This window comes from Calliopsis andreniformis, chromosome 7 (genome assembly GCF_051401765.1).
Source record: "Calliopsis andreniformis isolate RMS-2024a chromosome 7, iyCalAndr_principal, whole genome shotgun sequence".
NCBI classification, from domain to species: domain Eukaryota; kingdom Metazoa; phylum Arthropoda; class Insecta; order Hymenoptera; family Andrenidae; genus Calliopsis; species Calliopsis andreniformis.
Genome location: NC_135068.1, coordinates 2847731 through 2867318, shown reverse-complemented (window position 1 = coordinate 2867318; position 19588 = coordinate 2847731). Strand labels below are relative to the sequence as shown.

At 43.4% G+C, this 19588-nt stretch overlaps 1 protein-coding gene across 3 annotated transcripts in view; it reads left to right on the top strand.

Annotated features, from left to right (window-relative positions):
* The window catches only part of LOC143181649 (complex III assembly factor LYRM7), a 65570-nt gene extending 46193 nt beyond the window's left edge, over positions 1-19377 (top strand). For 2 of the 3 annotated variants that reach the window (XM_076382176.1, XM_076382173.1), the window contains exons 6-7: positions 12048-12129; positions 19201-19333. In XM_076382176.1, the coding sequence (XP_076238291.1) occupies positions 12048-12129; position 19201 (83 nt within the window). In that variant the 3' untranslated portion in view covers positions 19202-19333. Of the gene's footprint in view, positions 1-12047; positions 12130-19200 lie in introns of all 3 variants that reach the window. The other variant, XM_076382175.1, reaches the window with a different exon arrangement.
* Positions 19378-19588: the final 211 nt, after the last annotated feature.

Here is a 19588-nt window from a genome sequence, read left to right as displayed (position 1 = left end):
AGCTCCGCCCGGCCGGGGGACGCGCGGGCAGGTCAGGGGGGACCAGCCCCACCTGTGACTGGGGCGGCACGTAACCGCCGCCCCGCTGCCCGACGCGCCCCTCTTCTTTCTGCGCGAGCGGGGTCCGCGACCTCCCGCTCGCGCTCGTCCGCCTCCTTCCGGGTCACAATGTCCTCACAGAAGGAGGCGAACGCTTGCCAGGCGCAGCGATCGCCAGCGATCGCGGCTACCACGGCTCCGAGGGAGAGGTCGCCACCCATCTCCCTCCGGAGCGCCCGCCTTTGAGCCGCAAAGGCGGGACACTCTTCCAGCGCGTGTTGCGCGGAGTCCAGCTCCGCGCCGCACTGGTGGCACATGGCCGTCGCCTCAGCACCTATTTTCGCCAGGTACTCCCCGAAGCATCCCTGCCCGGAGAGCACCTGGGTCATGCGGTAGGTGAGCCCACCATGCCTACGGTCCAGCCAGCTATCAAAGCTGGGCAGGACCGCCCCTACCGCCCGCTGTCGGTCGGCGCCGCTCCGCTGGAGCTGACGCCGCCATATTTCGCGGGCGGATCGTTGGGTCTGGCGCCTCATTTCTGTCTCGACCGTCGCGTCCGGCGGGGCGTCCCCGTCCAGACGGAGGGCTTGCAGACGCCGATATACATCGGCGTATGCCTCCGCCTGGATGTCGAAGGGGACGACACCCGCCAGAACCGCCGCCGTTTCGTGGGGTAGGGTGCGGTAGCCACGCACGACCCGGATGGCCATTAGCCTCTGCACGCTTCGCAATTTGCGCCGCGCGCTCCGGCTGACCACCGGGCCGCGGGCCCACACGGGACATCCGTATAGGGCCATGGCCCGCACCACTCCCACATAGAGGCGGCGTACCTTCTGGTTGGGTCCCCCTAGGTTGGGTAAGAGTCGGCCAAGCATGGTCGACGTCGCCACAACCCGGGGGACCAGACGGTCGAAGTGTTCTTCGAAGCGCCAGCGGCTGTCGATTTCCAGGCCGAGGTACTTAAACCTTCCCCCGACCTGGATGGGGGCATCACCCACCCAGACCCGAGCCTGGGGCGCACGCCGCGACAGAGGCAGCCCGTGAAACCAGACTACCTCCGTCTTTTGCGGCGAGATCCGGAGCCCCAAGGCTCGGATTCTGGCGACGACCAGTGCCACGGCCATCTCGGCCAGGCGGACAGTCCTCGCCCAATCCCTCCCCACGGCGACTGTGAGCGTGTCGTCGGCGTAACAGACAACGCTCGCGCCGGTGGGGAGGGGCCCGCGGAGCACGGAGTCGTACCCCAGGTCCCATAGGAGTGGTCCTAACACGGAACCCTGAGGCACGCCCCGGCTGAGTACCCTCCGCTGGGTGTTGTTCCGGCCCGGGAATTCGATTTCCCTGTCCCGCAGGTAATCCGACATCACGGCCTGGAGGTAGGGCGGCACCCCGTGTTCTCGGAGAGCCACCCTTATTGCCCCCCAGGGCAGGGAGTTAAATGCGTTGGCGATATCCAAACTTATCGCCAACGCAACCCCACCCTGGGAGACGGCCGTGTCCGTGAGGGATTTGACGTGATCGATCGCGTCGAGCGTCGATCTTCCCCCACGGAAGCCGAACTGACAGTCGGCTATGCCGGGACCGTCGCGGGACACCGCCTCCTCGAGTCGGCGAGCGAGCACACGCTCGAACAATTTGCCGACTTCGTCGAGGAGGCATATGGGCCGGTACGCGGAGGGTGAATCCGCGGGCTTTCCTTTCTTCGGGACGAGGACCATCCGCCCTCGCTTCCACAGAAGCGGTACCCGCCCCGACTGCAAACAGCCATTAAATAGGCTGAGCAGCCGGGGCCCGAGGACGCGCAGTGCCCTTTTTAAGGCACGTCCAACTTTTCTTCAAAGATCCATCATCCTCCAAGCGTCTCCGGACTCCAGATCTTCTTCCACGTCGATTGTCGGTATATTTTCTTCTCCCTCTTCTTCTAATCTTCTTTCCTCTTCTTCTTTACTTCTCAGAATGCTTTTGCAATACTTAGAAAAAGCATTCCAGGCATTCTCTTCCTCGATTATCTTTTTCATTATCGTAACCATGTCTAGGTGTTCCTTGGGTATTCCTATTTCATTTGCCAGTATGGTTCTTTCAGTTTCCCATCTATCGCATTTTTCCAGTGTATGCTCTGGAGTATCTGCAATGCCGCGATGGTACCAGCATTCGTCACTCGGAGCCTTCCCAATTCTTTTCCTGAAAGAGTTAAAGACTCCGTGTCCTGTTAATGCCTGGGTCAAATAAAAATTTAACTCTCCGTGCTTTCTATTTTTCTATGGTTCGATGTGGGGGATGAGCCTAAACGTCCATCTCCCCACGATCTCTCCTTCCCATTGTCGTTGCCATTTTTCCATAGAGACCTTCGATGCCTCCTTCCTCAGCCATCTCTTTAGTTTCTTTCTCTCTTCCTCTTGTTCTTCCCCTTCTGGGATGTCTAGGTTTGCCTCGACGATGTCCGGGGGTCTTCTCGGAGTTCCGTCTTCCGTCATCTGGATTCCGCCGATCGTTATACGCTCCTCATCGTAGACTCCCTCGGCATATCTCGTGGCTGTCGCTCTCCTCGGTCGTCTTCTCTCTTCTACGTCCTCCAGGAAATATTTCTCCCACGCGTACAGGTCCCTCCTTTCTTCGACCTTGATTGTCCACGGGGTTATTCCCGTAAGAACGCTCAAGGTTTCTACCGGGACTGTCCTGTACGCCGATGCGATCCTGGCTAAACCTATCCTTTGGGTCCTACGAATCAGAGTTCTATTTATTTGATTGTATATGGCCCCCGCCCAAATCGGTGCTCCATATAATATTATCGACTCCATGGTGTTGTATAGGAGTCTTCTCGATTTCTGGCTTGTCCCCATCTGGTTCCCCATCAGGCGGCTCAAAGCGGCCATCGTCTTGACCGCCTTGTTTGTTACCTTAGTGATGTGGCTCCTGAATGTTTTGCCTCTATCGAATGTTACCCCTAGATATCTGATCTCCGGACTGGGTGCGATTTCCACTCCTCCCACTCTGCAAAAGAAATTCTCTTCGACTCTCTTGTTATTTAATAACATTATTTCTGTTTTTTCATTTGCAAGTTCCAATCCCGTCTCTCCTAACCAAGTCTGGATCCTGTCTATCACTTCTTCGATTTTTTGCTTTAGGTCTACGACCGTTCTACTTTCGATCGTTATACCAACATCGTCTGCGAATGCGATGATCTTCGCGTTCCCGGGTAGTTCCAATTTTAGTAGATCGTCATAGACCAAGTTCCAACAGGTAGGACCGATCACCGAACCCTGCGGGACTCCCATCTGCATTTCCAGTTCTATGCTGGATCCTAGAGTACTATAATTTATAAATCTGTTTCTGAAGTAATCTCTTACCATCCGGACGAGGTAGTTGGAGACTTCTCTTCTTTCTAGTTCCTCCATGATCTTGTCCCATTTCAGCGAGTTAAAGGCGTTCTTGATGTCCAGAGTAACCAGAGCTGCAAATTTCTGTAACTCCGTCGCCCTTTTCGCTGTTCTCCTCACTCTTTCCATCGCGTCTGTTGTTGCTCTTCCCTTAACAAAACCATACTGGTTTTCCGCAAATGGCTTTTCTCCAAGTTCTCCCAGCAACCTCGCCCGGAGGACGTACTCCATCAGTTTCGGTATTGATCCTATAATGCATATTGGCCTGTAAGCAGAGGGAGTCGCAGGGTCCTTACCTTCTTTTGGGAGGAGGATGGTTCTCGCTGTTTTCCACTCCTCAGGCCACTCTCCTCTGTGGATTATTCCATTGAGTAGCGCGGCGAAGCAGTCCGGCTTGTAGTTTGCCAGTCCCTTGGTTACTATCATGGGAATTCCATCCAGTCCAGGAGCTTTCTTTGGATGGAGGTGTTTCGCAGTTTCAAGAATGTCCTCCTTCGTGATCGGGGGGAAGGTATGATCCACTCTCCAGTCCGTTATTCTGTCTACTTCTCTCCTTGTTTCTGAAGTATAGTCCCTTTCATTAACCAGGCGTGGGAAGAGGGTCTTCAAGACTTCACCTGCAAACTCCGGCGACAAGTCAGCAGGAGGTGAATTTCTCCTGGCCTGTTTCATTACCTGCTTATATGGTTTCCCCCATATATCTGTGTCGACCGAATTGCAAATCTCCTTCCATAGCCTGTCTTTTTCTTTTGAAATTAATGTATTTAATTTCTTTTTGGCTATTTTGAAGAGGTAGCTTACCGCGTCGGCTTCGTCTTCCCTTCCTCTTCTCCTGGCTCTTTGCATTTCTCTTCTTAGTTTTTGGGCTCTCCCCCTTGCCTCCCCTATCTCCTTAGTCCACCAGGGGTTCGAGGCTCCCCTCCTTCCGTCCGTTGCTTTTTTCATCGCCTGGTCGCACACCTCCGGAATGGAATCTAGGAAGGTTTTCTGTTCCTTGCTTGTGAACCTACTTTTCCCTTCCAGACCTGTCGTTCTAATTTTTTCGTCGAAGGCTCTTTTCAGTTTCTCTGTGTCTAGCGTTGTCACTTTCCATTTCTGCGTCGTTTCTTTGCTCCGAATCGTTTCTCCTTGTATCGTCACTGTCGATAAAATATATTTATGGTCAGAGGCAGTCTCTTTGTCGATTACCTTGGAGGTACAGTCTCCTCTTTTCTGTAGGTCTCGCTGGGTGGCTAAAAAGTCGATATTCGATCTAGCGTTCCCCTTCTCGAACGTGTGTCCTCCCAGTGGTTTAATGGGGAAGATTCGTCCTTTTAGTAGCTCCTCCAAGAGTATTGTCCCCTTCTTATTTTGTTCTTTGGAACCCCACGCTGGCGATTTCGCGTTGAAATCTCCCCCTATAATGACTCTCCTTCTCTTTCTCTTTTCCTCATTAACAAAGGTCATCGTTTTCTTCACCCTGTTGGCATATTCTTCGTTAGTTATGTTAGGTGAGTAATAAACGCTTACCAGCGTGAGGTTCCCAATTCTTGCTGCCACGAAATCCTCCTCCTCTCTATTTCCGTCCTCAAAGCTATTGAGTCCTCTCAAGCCGGTGATCCAAATCGCGGCCCCGTTTCTTCTGCTAAATATCCAGTTTCCTGGATTGTATAGTGGTTCCGCGATTAGGACGACATCTGCTTTAACCTCAACCACCGTCTGGGCGAGCAAGTAGTGCGCTAGCCTGCAATGATTGAGGTTTATCTGTAAAATCTTTATTTGGAAGGCCTTTCGTTCCTCCCCCACGCCTGTTGTTTTATGTATGCCCTATATTGAGGACAGTTTGCCGCCCCTGCCACATGTTCTGCTTTTGCTGCTGGAATTCCTGCCCTTATGCACAGGATGCAGCATCTCGTCGCCTGGCAGTTGTTGATTTGGTGGCCGTCCCCTCCGCATCTCCTGCAGACCTCTCTTCCCCTTAGTTTCTCCTGGCAGGTATAACTCATGTGGCCGAATGCATGGCACCTGAAACATCTTACCAGATTAAATGTTTTCACTATCCTGCAACTAGTGTATCCTATTCTAATCCTGGCTCCATCCTGCATTTTTTCTGAGATGCTGGTCGGGAGATTGACTATCGTTGTTTTCGTGCCTGAGTAGCCAAACCTCAAGGTTTTGACTTCCACTGACGCCCTTTCACCTCCTTCCAGTCTGAACTATTTCACCAGTTCGTCTATTAATTCTTCTTTCTCGATCGTCGGGTCCAGGTCTTTAATCTCGTAAATTTCTTTGGGTGCCAGTCTTTTGATCCTACTGGCCTCCCCCAAGGAATTTTGGACTGCCTCCGCGACCTTGCTGCTGTTCGCGTTCTCCTCCATTTCGATTATCAGATCTCCTCCTCTGGATTTTCTGACTGTCTTGATTCCCTCCAATTTGTCCCCTGCTTTATTCTTAATTTGTTTGAAGAGGTCTGCAAACGTCCTCCCCTCTGACGTTTTTATCACTACCGCCTCGTTTTTCGGCGGTTTCTGTGGCTTCGGTTTCCTGATCGCCCTCTTTTCCCTCTCCTTTTCTTTCCTCTTTTCCTCTTCTTGGTTCTTCCTGTTCCCGTCCATTTCCCTTTCCTTTTCTGTTCCTTTCTTCCTTCTTCCCACGGTCTTCCACTCCTCCTCTTGTTTCTTTCTCCCCTCTGTTTCCTTTCTGGCCTCCACGTTTGTATTCTTCTTTTTCTCGTTTTCCCGAACCTGTTCCCTTTCCTCCTCCTTTCTGTCTTTTGTCTTGTTTACTCTAGCCTTTTTATTTTTTATCGGTCTCCTCTCTTCTCTTTTTGGCCCCCTCTCTCTTTCCTCCTCCGACTCCGATTCCGTTTCCTGCATTTTCCTGGGCTTTTCACACCCTTTACAGGTTGCCGGGGGGGAAGACTGGGTCCCTATTTCTCGCAGTTGGATGCTCTCACGTAATCTTTCATTTTCGATGGTTAATTCGACATTCCGGAGCACCGTAATTGCTACCCCTAGTTGGCTGTCTAGGAGGATAGTTTTTTCTCGAATGGAGCTTCTGACGTTCTTACTGTGTTCGTTACAGAAGATTTTTACATCCCTAGCTTCACCTTTTAGTGTCTCTAGGATTTTATGCAGGGCACTTATGCCCTCCTCCACCATAAATCTTCCCGCCTCTTTGGATCCTATCTTGTCCCACTCTCTTCTCGATTTTTTATTCGCTCCGTCCTGCGCTTCCTCTTCGCTTTCATCCTCACGATCCCCCTCCTTTGTTCGCTTTCTGCTTGCTTTTTCCGCGCCTGTATCTATTCCTTCCCTTCCTTCTTTTGAGATGGTTCCTATCGGCGTCAGGTAGGGTGAGCCACTCACCAATGGTGGGAACCTTTGGGTGGTAGGGGTCGATAAGGAAGGCCCCGCTTGTGTCGTTCCTACCCCGAATGTTGCCGACGTTACCGACGCACCAGAGAAGACTGAGGCTCTGGAGGAACCCGATATTATCGACTCCGCGTCAGTCATATCTACCTCCGTTTCCGTTTCCACCGCCCTATCGTATCCTTCCCTTTCCCTGTTCCTATCTCTTTCCCTTCCTATTCCCGCTCCTTCCTTAGCTTTGGTGAGGTACGCGTCCATTTTATACCTCCTTTGGGGCTATCGCCCCTTTTCTAAGTTCAAAGAAAGCAGGTCTCGCTCTATATTATCGACACTATTCAGTTTAAATCTTCCCGATATGGATCAAAAATTTTTATCAAACGCAGTTTGTAACAGTTGTATTCTTTTCAATCCGTCTCTCTATTCAAGTCTTTTAATTAATCTCACTAGTTAACTATAGTTCTATGTCCTTAATTTATATGGTTGGGGAGTAACGTACACACTTTTTCCATAACACTATTTCCTTCTGTTTATTAAGTATTCACCGTACCTAACTTTATGCACACCTAGCACACATGTTTCGCGTACCTAACCTTAAGTTATTGGGTCCTAGCCCCGCCGGTTTTAGTCTAATCGCGCGGGGACTTCCGGAATCGCGTTCCCCGTTCAATTCCGGATCCAATGATACCCCACACGCTGGGGTCAAAACAGACCCCTATGGGGCCTGCGCGCCCTTACGAAGTGAACAAGTCCGATATCTGGACGGGGGACTTGTTCACTTCGTAAGGGCGCGCGAGGCCTTCCTCGCTGACCACATAGACTACGAAAAAATATATTTCTATTAAAGAAATTATATTTCTTACTCGAGACGCTTCTATTTCACTTGTACTGACGATGGTCGCTTACTCCCGTCGCTAGCGGACGCTCCTTTGGCGTCTCCGCTCGATGACTAAGCGTCGCCTCTGTCTGTCCTTGTCTCACTCCCAGCTCACTATATGCACAGTTCTATTGAGCTGTCTCTTTTCACACGCACTATGAGCGTCCTTTACGCACTCGCACCTATGCCTATACTCAGCAGTATTAAGCTGTCTCTTTTCTCGCGCACTATGAGCGTCTCTTTCGCACTCGCGCCTATGCCTATACTTAGCAGTATTAAGCTATCTCTTTTCTCGCGCACTATGAGCGTCTCTCTCGCACTCGCGGCTATGTCTATAGCTTAACAGTATTTATCTGTCCTTCTCCTCGCGCAGTATTTTAGTGTCTTTAACGCACTTTCATTCACTTTTGGGTTACCCCACTCCAAAAATCTAGTACTTATAAAAATTTTGAGCCGAGTTCCCCCACTCCAAAATTTACGTACTTATAAAATTTTCTAAGCCGGGTTCCCCACTCCAAAATTCACGTACTTATAAAATTTTTCTAAGTTTTTCACGCTTCTTTCTCGCATGAGTTACCGAGCCGATCTGTCCCCACCCAAACCTAACCCAGACCTAACCCAGACCTAACCCAGACCAGACCCGAAGCAAAAACTATTTGGAAATAATTCGCCACATATACAAAGAGATAAGTAAAATCCTTTTACCCTTATTGTTTGTAAGTAAATTAATAGGAAATCATCATGAACTTGTTTTAATTGTTTTTAAAGGCTGGTATCAAGAACGTAGAAAGTGTACAACTTGTAAGTATATCATCTTTTACATTCAAATTATATAAATTCGAAAAATAATTTTTATTAAACTGATTTATTTTTGCAGATCAAATCAGAGTTTACGCTCGAAATATTTCAGGAGTGACTCGCGCCCCTCAATGCCGCTTGCGGGCGACTTGGATCAAACCATAATAGCGTTTTAGAAACGCAAGAGTAAGATTTGATATTTGCCTTCTCTCTCGTCTTTCCGAAGCTATCCGAAGTGATCCGAAGGGCCGAATTCACGTACATACGGCTCGTGCAGTAGTGTGTATAATGGAGGGGGAATCACAGTGTGGCTCCATCTCGCATTCATTAGCCAGCCACATATCTGTGGATAATATTATTTCTGTAAAGAAAACTGTAACGACAGATACCGACCAAGAAATCTCGTAAAGTCACGTGACTACCCTAAGCCCTTATCCGCTCAAGTTGTATCTTTTAATAATTAAAAAATTACGAGGCTCACTAACATTTCCTGCGGCTCTCTGATCTTACATCAGTTTCGTCCGCATACCCTTACTTCCAAAGAAACTGCGTTCAACCTAGTGGCTCCTCGATTTATTCGAGTTCGTCCACGAAAGCTAACCTATCCTGTAGCTAACTGATTTTACATCAGTTTCGTCTACTTCCTACAGCCACCTGATACCAGATTCGTCTGTACATTATCCAACTTCCTTACAGCACTCTGATTTCGCATCAGGCTCGTCTGTTCGAATTCGCCAACCTTCTTAATAGCACCTCAATTTAATTTGAGTTCGTCTGTAAAACTGATCCTAGTGACTCCCTGATTTCGCATCAGGTACGTTCACAAACTCACTCTCCTGCGGCTCACCGATCACCGATCAGTTTCGTCCGCAAGCACACCTATCCTCAGAGGCTCCCTGATTTTACATCAGGCCCGTCCTCGTCTACAATAATCCTAACGGCTCACTGATCTCACATCAGTTTCGTCCGTGTACCAACCAACACATCACCACTATATTCTTTGTAAATATACCTATCCTCGACGGTAACTCGCGCTGCTCGCCTCCCGTCTCGTAAGAACGTATTGCCGAATTATTTCAAATATTCTGCAACTGATTTATGGCGATATTTTCTTTCAAGGTTATCTGAAAGTCATCGTATAGCAGGTCGTTAAATTCGTTTCGACGTCGCCTACAATATTATGAAGTTAGAATATTATGAAGTTAGAAGTTAGTCATTTGAAGATATGACGGCAACCTTGATTTGTTGTTTAAAATCAATTTTTTTTTTTAATTTAGAAAACCGCAATTTTTTGTTGGTTAAATATTGATTAACTTTGGTAGGAAACACTTTTCTGTCAGACTATCCGAGGGACTGAAAAATTGTGGGGACTAATTTATGCCGCATCCTGTATAAACTAGTTCTCGGATAAATGTACAATTCGTTTATTGAAAGAGTGTTACAGGGTTAACTTTCTAAGCTGAGCTGAGCCTTCTTCGCCCTTTCTTTAACAAGGAAAACTTCCAAATCCTTACATTTAGTAGAGGTGGAAAATAGTAGTAGAGAGGGGCTCGCGCGGTCAATTAACATTTAAATTAAATCTACAAGGCACTGAAGAACCTACGGTAATAACCTCAACCGTGAATGGTCGTCAAATGTTTTATGCAGGCCTTGCAGTTCCATAAACTAAGAAAATATAAAGGTATTCAAAATATGTGTTAGAGTTGTAGGTTTCGAACAATGTGATTTACGCACCGCTGCAACCACTCGAACAATCGACGATCAGACCACAACAGACTCGAACGCGGAGAGACAAAACGCATGCACCGCCAGCGTCCGCAAAACGCAACCGCTTCTCGTACACGCGCGCGAATTGCAAACCCATATCTCCAACAATATGTGTCTTAACAATCAATAAAAATGATAAAAAGCATGCAACAATCCTAACTCAGATTACTGATTTTAATTCCTGTTATGAATAGTTCACAGTGTATTCGATATATGAGAAAAAAATAAATAAAACACAACTAATGTTTATCAAATGTTACGTGTCGAGGCTGCTCGTATGCACAACCGAGACAAACAATTTAATATTTTCTGTTTTCTTGATATATTTTATTACGGCCGTTATGGAATGATTCATGAATGCCAAATTCCAATACGTCGTTTGATTTCATTAGGTTCAGATTAATGCCAAAGTATTCACGTTTTCGTTTAAATGTATCAATTCAAACATGCAATAAATTAGTAGCGGAATATATCATAAATTTCATACAGTTATCCCGTGATGCAGATTTACCACAGCTAATAAATTAAATTCATTATTCGAAAAGGAATTGGAAGGAAACCTGGGGATACTTTTCGGAAAATTACCTAATACGAGGCAATATTAAAACAGATTAAAAAACGATGTTAATAGGACGATTCGTGAATATAGGCCCTGTTTAACATGTATCGGTGGAAGTAAGGACCGCACAAAAAAAGAACAAAACGGGGAATGTTCCGATTAACAAATTAGAGGGCCCACGAGGCAAGTTTCCAGGATGACCAATCAAATGCAAATAATGCGTTCTAGCGATTAGTTTTCATTTGTACCAACAATCTTGCTGAGTAGTTATGGTCGGACTTAACCGAATACATAAAAAAAGTTAGTCCTACACTTCATTTACATAATTTTTAAATAAATTATTTTAAATAATATTCGCGTCTTACAATTTCTCTCATCTGTAGCTGAACACCCTGTATAAACAGTGCAACCAAAATTTATCTCCATTATATCTGTTACTATTACTATTACAACGGATTATGTTATTATTATTATTGAAAAGACAAGCTAATCTATCGAAGTCGTTGCTATTATTACGTTCCGAACAAAATTTTAATTTTTTTTTTTTTTTTATTACTCTGCAATAAAGTGCCTTGATAATACATACATGTATTGTAGGTTATCCCTAAATCAAGTGCTGTTCTTATGCCTATTTCATGAAATATCCAGATCTATTCCAATGTTTCGCTGGTAATCGGGTATCTATGTACCTCTATTACCTATTTCAAGCAACTCTAGTAGAAACAGATTTTATTCTACATTTTCGACTCATTATTTCATGTAGAATGGATTACTTTAGCTACTATTGTTATCACTGCACTATCGAATATAGCACTTTGTTTGGAACCTACGTTTTCACCTACCTACAAATGTCACACAAGCATTAACAAATGTTTTTGCACTATATGTATTGTTTTTGTATTAAGCCCAACTCTTACACAATATTTGACTTACATCAATAAATCTTATGTCATCAATTAGGTTACGACATAAATGTGCTTTCCTATGTGGCTACGGCATAACTGCCATTGTGCCTGATGTACTGTTCGTGTCTCTAAAGGTGTTTCGTGGGCAGTGTTTTCCATGAAATTTCTCGTGAAACACGAATGATACTCTGGTCATATGTAAAAATAGACCGAAACGCATTTCTTTTATATTTTAAGCATATTTTATGGTTTTTCATTTTTCTTTTTTCTTTCTTTGGCATATAATTTCATCCAAATTAACATAACCTCTATTATACATCTTTAAAAATATACATTGTACAAATTCAAAGAATTATCACAATTTCAATGCTGTTTCAGTTAAACAAGTTTGCGCAAGAGGTGGAACACGAATTGAGAACAACTGTAATTCAAGCAGTGGAAACGGAACCAGGAAAGTTTGGTAATATTTTGAAAGATATAATGAACGATTTATACAGGATGTAGCGAATATACGTTGAAATATTTTAAAGAATGACATAATATCCCAATTGGATCACAAAATGTATAACATAGTATACGAACTACCTTTGTGTTGCAGTAATAATGTTTTAAAGTTCACATAAACTAATAGTTGGACGATTTTATCATTTTGTGGATACATTGGGGAGGCGAATAGAAGAAAATAGTCTTAATGCATTTTATTGTATTTCTTACGGTTAGATTTTTATAAATCTTTAAGGGGGCAGAGACAAACGGTTTCGCAAATTACGCTTTACGTCTCGATACTTGCATAAATGAATTTTTCGCAGTTACAGAACCTACGGGTAGACTTCACCACAGAGTGGTCTGGTTCATTTAAACACCTATAAACACTATACGTTGAGAAAAATCTAAAATTACAAGCTGCAAGCATGAAACAGACACTGTTGTAACGTCCCTAAAGCGATGCTACGTTGTCCATGGAAGAGCGGCTTTCCGATGGACGAAAAGTGGGGTTCGTGTGGCGTGCGGTTAAGGAGTTAAAATCCAAAGCTTAGATCTTTCTTGACAATAATTTATTCAGTAAAACCCTATTCTAATTCTAACGTAAATACAATACTAATGCCTATTCTAATTCGTTAAATATTTATAAGAACAAATAAGGTTAATTATTATGTACAGACGAGGTTATGTTGATTGTAATCGTTATGCGATATACTTCTATCATTTATCTCGATAACGCGAGAGTTAGGTTATGTGTCTATGCTTAAAATTCGTGAATAGAAGTTAGGTTATGTGTCTAAGCTTTTACATTCGTGAACAAGAGTAATTATGCTGTTATTAATTATTAATCCGTATTAATTGCGGTAGAGGATCCTCTATTTTAGACGATACGCAGTGTGAGTGTGTGTGTGTGTGCAATAGATCTTGTCTCGCACGCCCTGGTCGCTGCCGAAGTTATAGGTGGCTATAACCTAAGAGCGGTCTCAAGGTTTCATGAAACATATAATCTTTGCTCGATTGCCTAAGCATCAGTAAGCCCTTCGTTATCTTTTCTACATCAGTCGCTACCTTGGAGAAAAGACTCTTCAGGAGCGGTCTTAGAAATGCGTCCGACTGGGAATGGCTTCTAGCGCTTGTTGGCAAGCGATTCGTCTGCTTACGGCAAGCACGAACTCTCCAAGATGTCGCCCGTACTGCACTTGCTTAGAATCGTCGTAGTGCACCTGTCATAAAGTTACTCACGATTGAACCTGTAAAGGAGCATCGAATACTCTTGATCTCTGGAAAACGGTCGCTACCCCTAAAGGAGCGGTCTCGATCTCACTGGACGAGTATCTCAGCTGCCTCCCAGATCTTCGTCTATTCGGAACCTGATGCCAGAGAGAAGTGTGTCCCTGCTGCTTTCGCAGCTCCTTATATACCCGCCAGTCGGAGTTCGCACATGCGCAGTTGTTCTAATTCTAATGGCGCTCTTATTCTAATAGTGACTGTTTTAATATGAAAACGTACGAAATATGTTATACTTATATGAGAATGTAATTAAAATCTATAATATATAATGTGTGTCGTAATACAAAAATGTTTATTAGTAAATGGATAACAGAATACGCGCTTATATACAGTAATAAGATAGAAATAGAAAGAGATAGACATGTTTACAATAAGATGGAGAGAGACAGCGATAGTAGAGAGAGATAGAGTGAAATAGGAAGAGACAGAGACAGAGACAGAGACAGAGACAGAGACAGAGACAGAGACAGAGACAGAGACAGAGACAGAGACAGAGACAGAGACAGAGACAGAGACAGAGACAGAGACAGAGACAGAGACAGAGACAGAGACAGAGACAGAGACAGAGACAGAGACAGAGACAGAGACAGAGACAGAGACAGAGACAGAGACAGAGACAGAGACAGAGACAGAGACAGAGACAGAGACAGAGACAGAGACAGAGACAGAGACAGAGACAGAGACAGAGACAGAGACAGAGACAGAGACAGAGACAGAGACAGAGACAGAGTCGTGGGGCGTTACACTGTTGTAAACTAGCAAGATGGCTGTTGAAGATACTGTTACGTCTGTGGGGAGCCGCCGCCGGCTCTCCGCGCGTACTACTATCCCGAAATCGTCGCGGCATTACACAATTATGTTAACACTTTTCGTTTATTTACAATCAATCTTATGACTAATCTTATATACAAAGCCCTGTTGCTCCTCTTCCGTTCGTTGATGAGAGCTAGCGTGCTCTACCTCCGATCGCCGTCAGGTGGGAAGAAGATAGGATGATTGGGTCCTTGGCCAGGTTAAAGAGTTGGAACTCACCGTGTACTTGACTACTTTTTATTCAAACACTAATTAGCTCTGGTACTGTCGCGTGTGGTTCGCTGGACAGGCTATACCAAAGTGCACTGCGTTCCTCGATCGTATCCACGATCCGCGTTCTTTTTTGGAGGCAAAACGAGGGTGGCCGAAGCCGTCACGTTTTGCCGATTCTTGTGAATTCGCTTAGCTCGGCGCGGAGGTATTGAGACTCCGCAGTTTCTGCTGCTAAGCGCACGTATATTCACACGAGCTACAACAGCTCTTGTGTCAAATTTGGCTTTGGCTCTGTACTCTCTGACAGCTGTCAGAATTCTGTCTTCTTCTGCCGTTCCTCGAACGTCTTCCTATTCTTCGTTGCGAGCGTAGCAGGTCGTGGAGACATAACCGGTGCTCGCAACAATACATTTTTGCAAATATCTCACGATTTAATGGTTTTTTCACTCATAGCACACTAGAACACCCTTCTATGAACTAGCACAATATCGTAGAAATGCGACTTTCCTCAATTTCACACTACTTGAAGGCGTAAAGCGTAATATTCGTTATACGCCCGGTTTGACAGAAAAATAGTTCAACGATTTACTATTAGAAACGTTGATGGTATATCTCAATCAATTTGATCATATTACCATCAGTATCGATGAAAATACAGATCAGTCGGTAAATGTAATCTATAATTTGACAGCTGAATGGCGGATTCATCAAATACACGAATACAGACGCAAGAAAGGCTTAGTTGCCAAAACGTATTGAAAGTTTGGTTACGCTGTTGCCACATATATGTAGGATTGGATGGTGTGAGAGCTTCAGATATACCACCTTTCGTACTAACTGAGATTTTTACTTGGCAAGCAATAATACAAAAAACGGGGAAAAGAAAATGCGTCGCCCTTTTTTCGTGACTCTCCACGTTTTCTCGCAACGCTCTCCCGCCATGCACCACACTGCTCACGCTCACGCACACGCACACGCTCACGCTTATCTCGTTCCCTCATATATGTATGCACATATTACAATAATGCCCATCAGGAAAACTCAAACGAATCCACAACCAGCCGAGATTCTGATTCTTACTAATAAGGGAACATCGCGAGGTGAAAATCCCCGGTTTTGATGAAACTTTGCAGGATTGTAGAATTTATTTAAAAAATATATTAAAAAGTAGTATATTATCATTGTTTTCACTGACTACATGCTGATGGATCGTTTTGCAAATTTGTATGCAAATACTATGAACCAGGACACACAATACGGCTAAAATAGAATTTTGAATTTTTACATTATAAGCAAAATAATAATATTCCTAGTTAGATTGCATTTTCTGCGAAATGTGGTCCCTAAAACGAGTTGTTTTACGAAAAACATATATCCCTATATTGTTTTTGTCATTATGTTACGATACATGTTGTTTATTGTTCACTAAATGTATAAATAATAACATTGCTAATGAAGACTCGCAACGTCTTGCACTTATTGCAAACAATACGAGAGGTTTAGTGTGAGTGACCCTTGCATCGATGAAAATGTAGCAAATAAAGATGGTTTACAAATCATTATCCTTCAATAGTTACTATTTACTATATACAAACAATTGGAATTGATTTATAAATCTAGAGACGCGGTAGCATCTCGACGCCAAGTACATGTAGTAACACCCTGTATATACATATACATATACATATACATATACATATACATATACATATACATATACATATACATATACAGGGTGTTACTACATGTACTATTTTAAATAATTTCGTGGTATATGTATATGTATATGTATATGTATATACAGGGTGTTTCTAATTTCGTGGTAAAATTCGGAGATGCAGGTAGAAGACAAGAAAATAAACCGAAAACTTCGTATGCAATATTCTCGGAAACGCTTGGTTTGTTAGTTACACGCGATTTTATATTTTGTAAAATACCGATGTAACAGTGACCCACCCCCTTTAAAGTCAGTGTCCGGGTTTCGACGAGGCCTTGAGCTTTTAAAGATCTAGGCATTTCTGGACCTAAGTGAGTACTTCATCGAATGGGAAAGCATACTTTCTAATTGAAAATACTATTGATATTTATCTACGATTAAGGGGTTGCTTTGGCATTTTTAACACATTGTTGACCTGCCACAAACTGAATTTAGGCCTGTCGTTCCTACTCCAGTCTCTTCGTATCGGTTTCGAGAGGCACCCGTTTAACCCGTAGCATTTTAAGTGTGGTCGAGAATCGAGACCTCCTACTGTGCTTCCTGATCTCGCAGATTTTCTTGTACCGAAAATCAGTAAACTTTTACGTGTAATATCTTAAAAACTATTTGAAAAAAGGTGTATGTATTAATGTTTGCTGAATTCGTCTTGAAACGTACTATTTATTGATCAAACAAAAAATATATAATCCCATTTAAAAAACCAAACTTAACTTTCATATCTCTGTAAACAATAATGATAAAAAAAAAATTATTACGGCCAATAAATCAGCCCCCTTTTGCCATTCAATTTCATATAAAAACTTTTTTTGTATCTTTAATAGGTTACCAAATAATCGACTGTCCAGGATTTCGTGGGACATACTATATATATGTCGTTGAACGAGAGTTAGGTTATGTAACTATTTATACTATTCACGGTAGAGGATCCTCTGTACAAAGTGAAGTGTATTGTGTGTGTGTGTGTCTGCAATAGATCTTGTCTCGCACGCCCTGGTCGCTGCCAAAGCTATAGGTGGCTATAACCTCAGAGCGGTCTCAAGATTTCATGAAACATATAATCTTTGCCTTAATTGCCTATGCATCCGTAAGCCCTTCGTTGTCTTTCCTACATCAGTCGCTACCTTCGAGAAAAGACTTTTCAGGAGCGGTCTTAGAAATGTGCCCGACTAGGAATGGCTTCTAGCGCTTGTTGGCAGGCGATTCGTCTGCTTCTCGCGAGTACGAACTCTATATTAAAGGAGCATCAATTATTATTTGTTAGAACGGTCGCTACCTCTAAAGGAGCGGTCTCGATTTTTTAGTATATCAGTTACCTCCTAAATGTCGCCCGCACTGCACATACCAGGAATCGTCGTAGTGCACTTGTCATAAGGCTACTTCAGACTGAACCTGTAAAAGAGCATCAAATACTCTTGATCTCTGGAAAATGGTCATTACCTCTAAAGGAGCGGTCTCGATCCCACTGGACGAGTAAATCAGCTAGCTCCAAGATCTTCGTCTGTTCGAAACCTAATGCCAAGGAGACGTGTGTCTCTTGCTGCTTTCTTAGCTCTTTATATACCCGCCAGTCGGAGTTCGCGCATGCGTAATGTCTTATTTCTAATGGCGGTCTTATTCTAATCGTTGTTGTGTGACAACGTGTGACAATAACTTCAAGGCGCGAAGTTCAAATTGAATGTAATAGAGAAGGCGTCAAAGGTGAAGTTGGAATAAGTTTATATGCTTGAAACCAGTTATGAAGATTACTCTACAGAATATTTCAGACTAAAGAATAAATCAATATCTTCTTAGAAACACTTATTTAAACATTCAAATCTGACCTTTTTCCCCTTCTCTAAGGAATTATATCCAGCGCCAAGATGTAAAAGACTCGAAAGTAAGAAATCAATAAATGCTGACGATAGTTTTAACGAATTGGAGTTTATTAATTATAATATAATTATGTAATTGGTTCCTTGTTACTAAGATACCAAAAATTAACAAACATGTATTAGATTGAGTCAGAAACCATTTTTTGATACGCTCTCTTCGCCCCAGTCCTTTGACCGGATCAGACGTGTTTTCTCTTGGTTCAAATATAACAGTTTAGTTTGAGTTCTAAATTGTTTCATTTCTTTACCAGCAGAGTGCCGTAGCGCTCCACGGGCACGAATTCGTCCCCGGTTCCGGTCGAAATCCCTAAAGACCACACAACATCGTAAATGAAAACGTACGACATACGTTATGTTTATATTAAAATATAATTGAAACCTATAGTATATGATATAAAATAAAGTACAAAAATATTAATTAGTATTAAAATAACATAATACGCAGTAATATATAATAATAAGGTATTAGTAGAAAGAGAAGGAAATAAATACAATGAAATAGAGAAAGATGGCGATAGATAGGGAGAGATAGTAATAGATAGAGTAAGAGGGAAGACCATAGGGCGTTACACAAGCTACGATAGTGAGTACTTGCCCCCCTTATTTATGATTTCATAAATCTATATGACGTAAAGCTCTCGGCAAGTTCATTTATTTCTATGGCAATCTTTGAAAGGTTTAAAGACACCTTACAAGCGTGGCGCAAACTATGCATTTTTAATGTTTTCGGGGCGAAGGTGGGGGTCATTCTTATCGCCAAACATACCAACTCACTCGTACACCAAAAGACTACAAGCTATTCCAGTATGACCTCAGTAGGAGTTCCATTGAAGGATTTGTGTCTATGATATTCTTAATTTTGGGCCTTCCAAAACAAAGACAACATTCTCAAGCAACAGAATGCACTAGGTTAACGAACTCTAAATGTGTTTGTGTCATTAATATCTACGAGCTGCCCTTCGCTTTAGAATATACTGCTAAATATAAAGCTTTATTACTACAAAACGAATACAGATAGAATACTATGTCATAGGACATTTTGTGATCCAAATGGGGTACCCCAAACCCCTTAACATATTAAAACGTATACTTGTTACACTCTACGTAATTTATAACTATTTGTACATAGTATGTCATATTTTAGAACTTCGCATTACACCTGATATATTGGTGGATAATGTATCTTGCAAGGATACTAATGTACAAACTAAGAATAATAGCTCAGATTTGAAAACTACAAAAGGCGAATAAAGGTAGTAACTAAATAGTAACGCCTTTATGTTAATTTTACCTGTATAATGTATTGGAATGTCAAGTAAAATATAATAAATAATTCATTATATCCTATATCTGTAGTATTTGTTATTTATTATTCCTTTGGTCTAACTTGAAGGTCATGTTTCTACTGATATAATGCCTGCGGCTATGCCGCTGCCTCCCTTTCTAAGCCTCCTAGCCTCTACGCCATCGTTATCATCTTTCACTCTTCCATTACGACTCTGTCTCCTTCAACTTGCCGTATGTATCTTCAG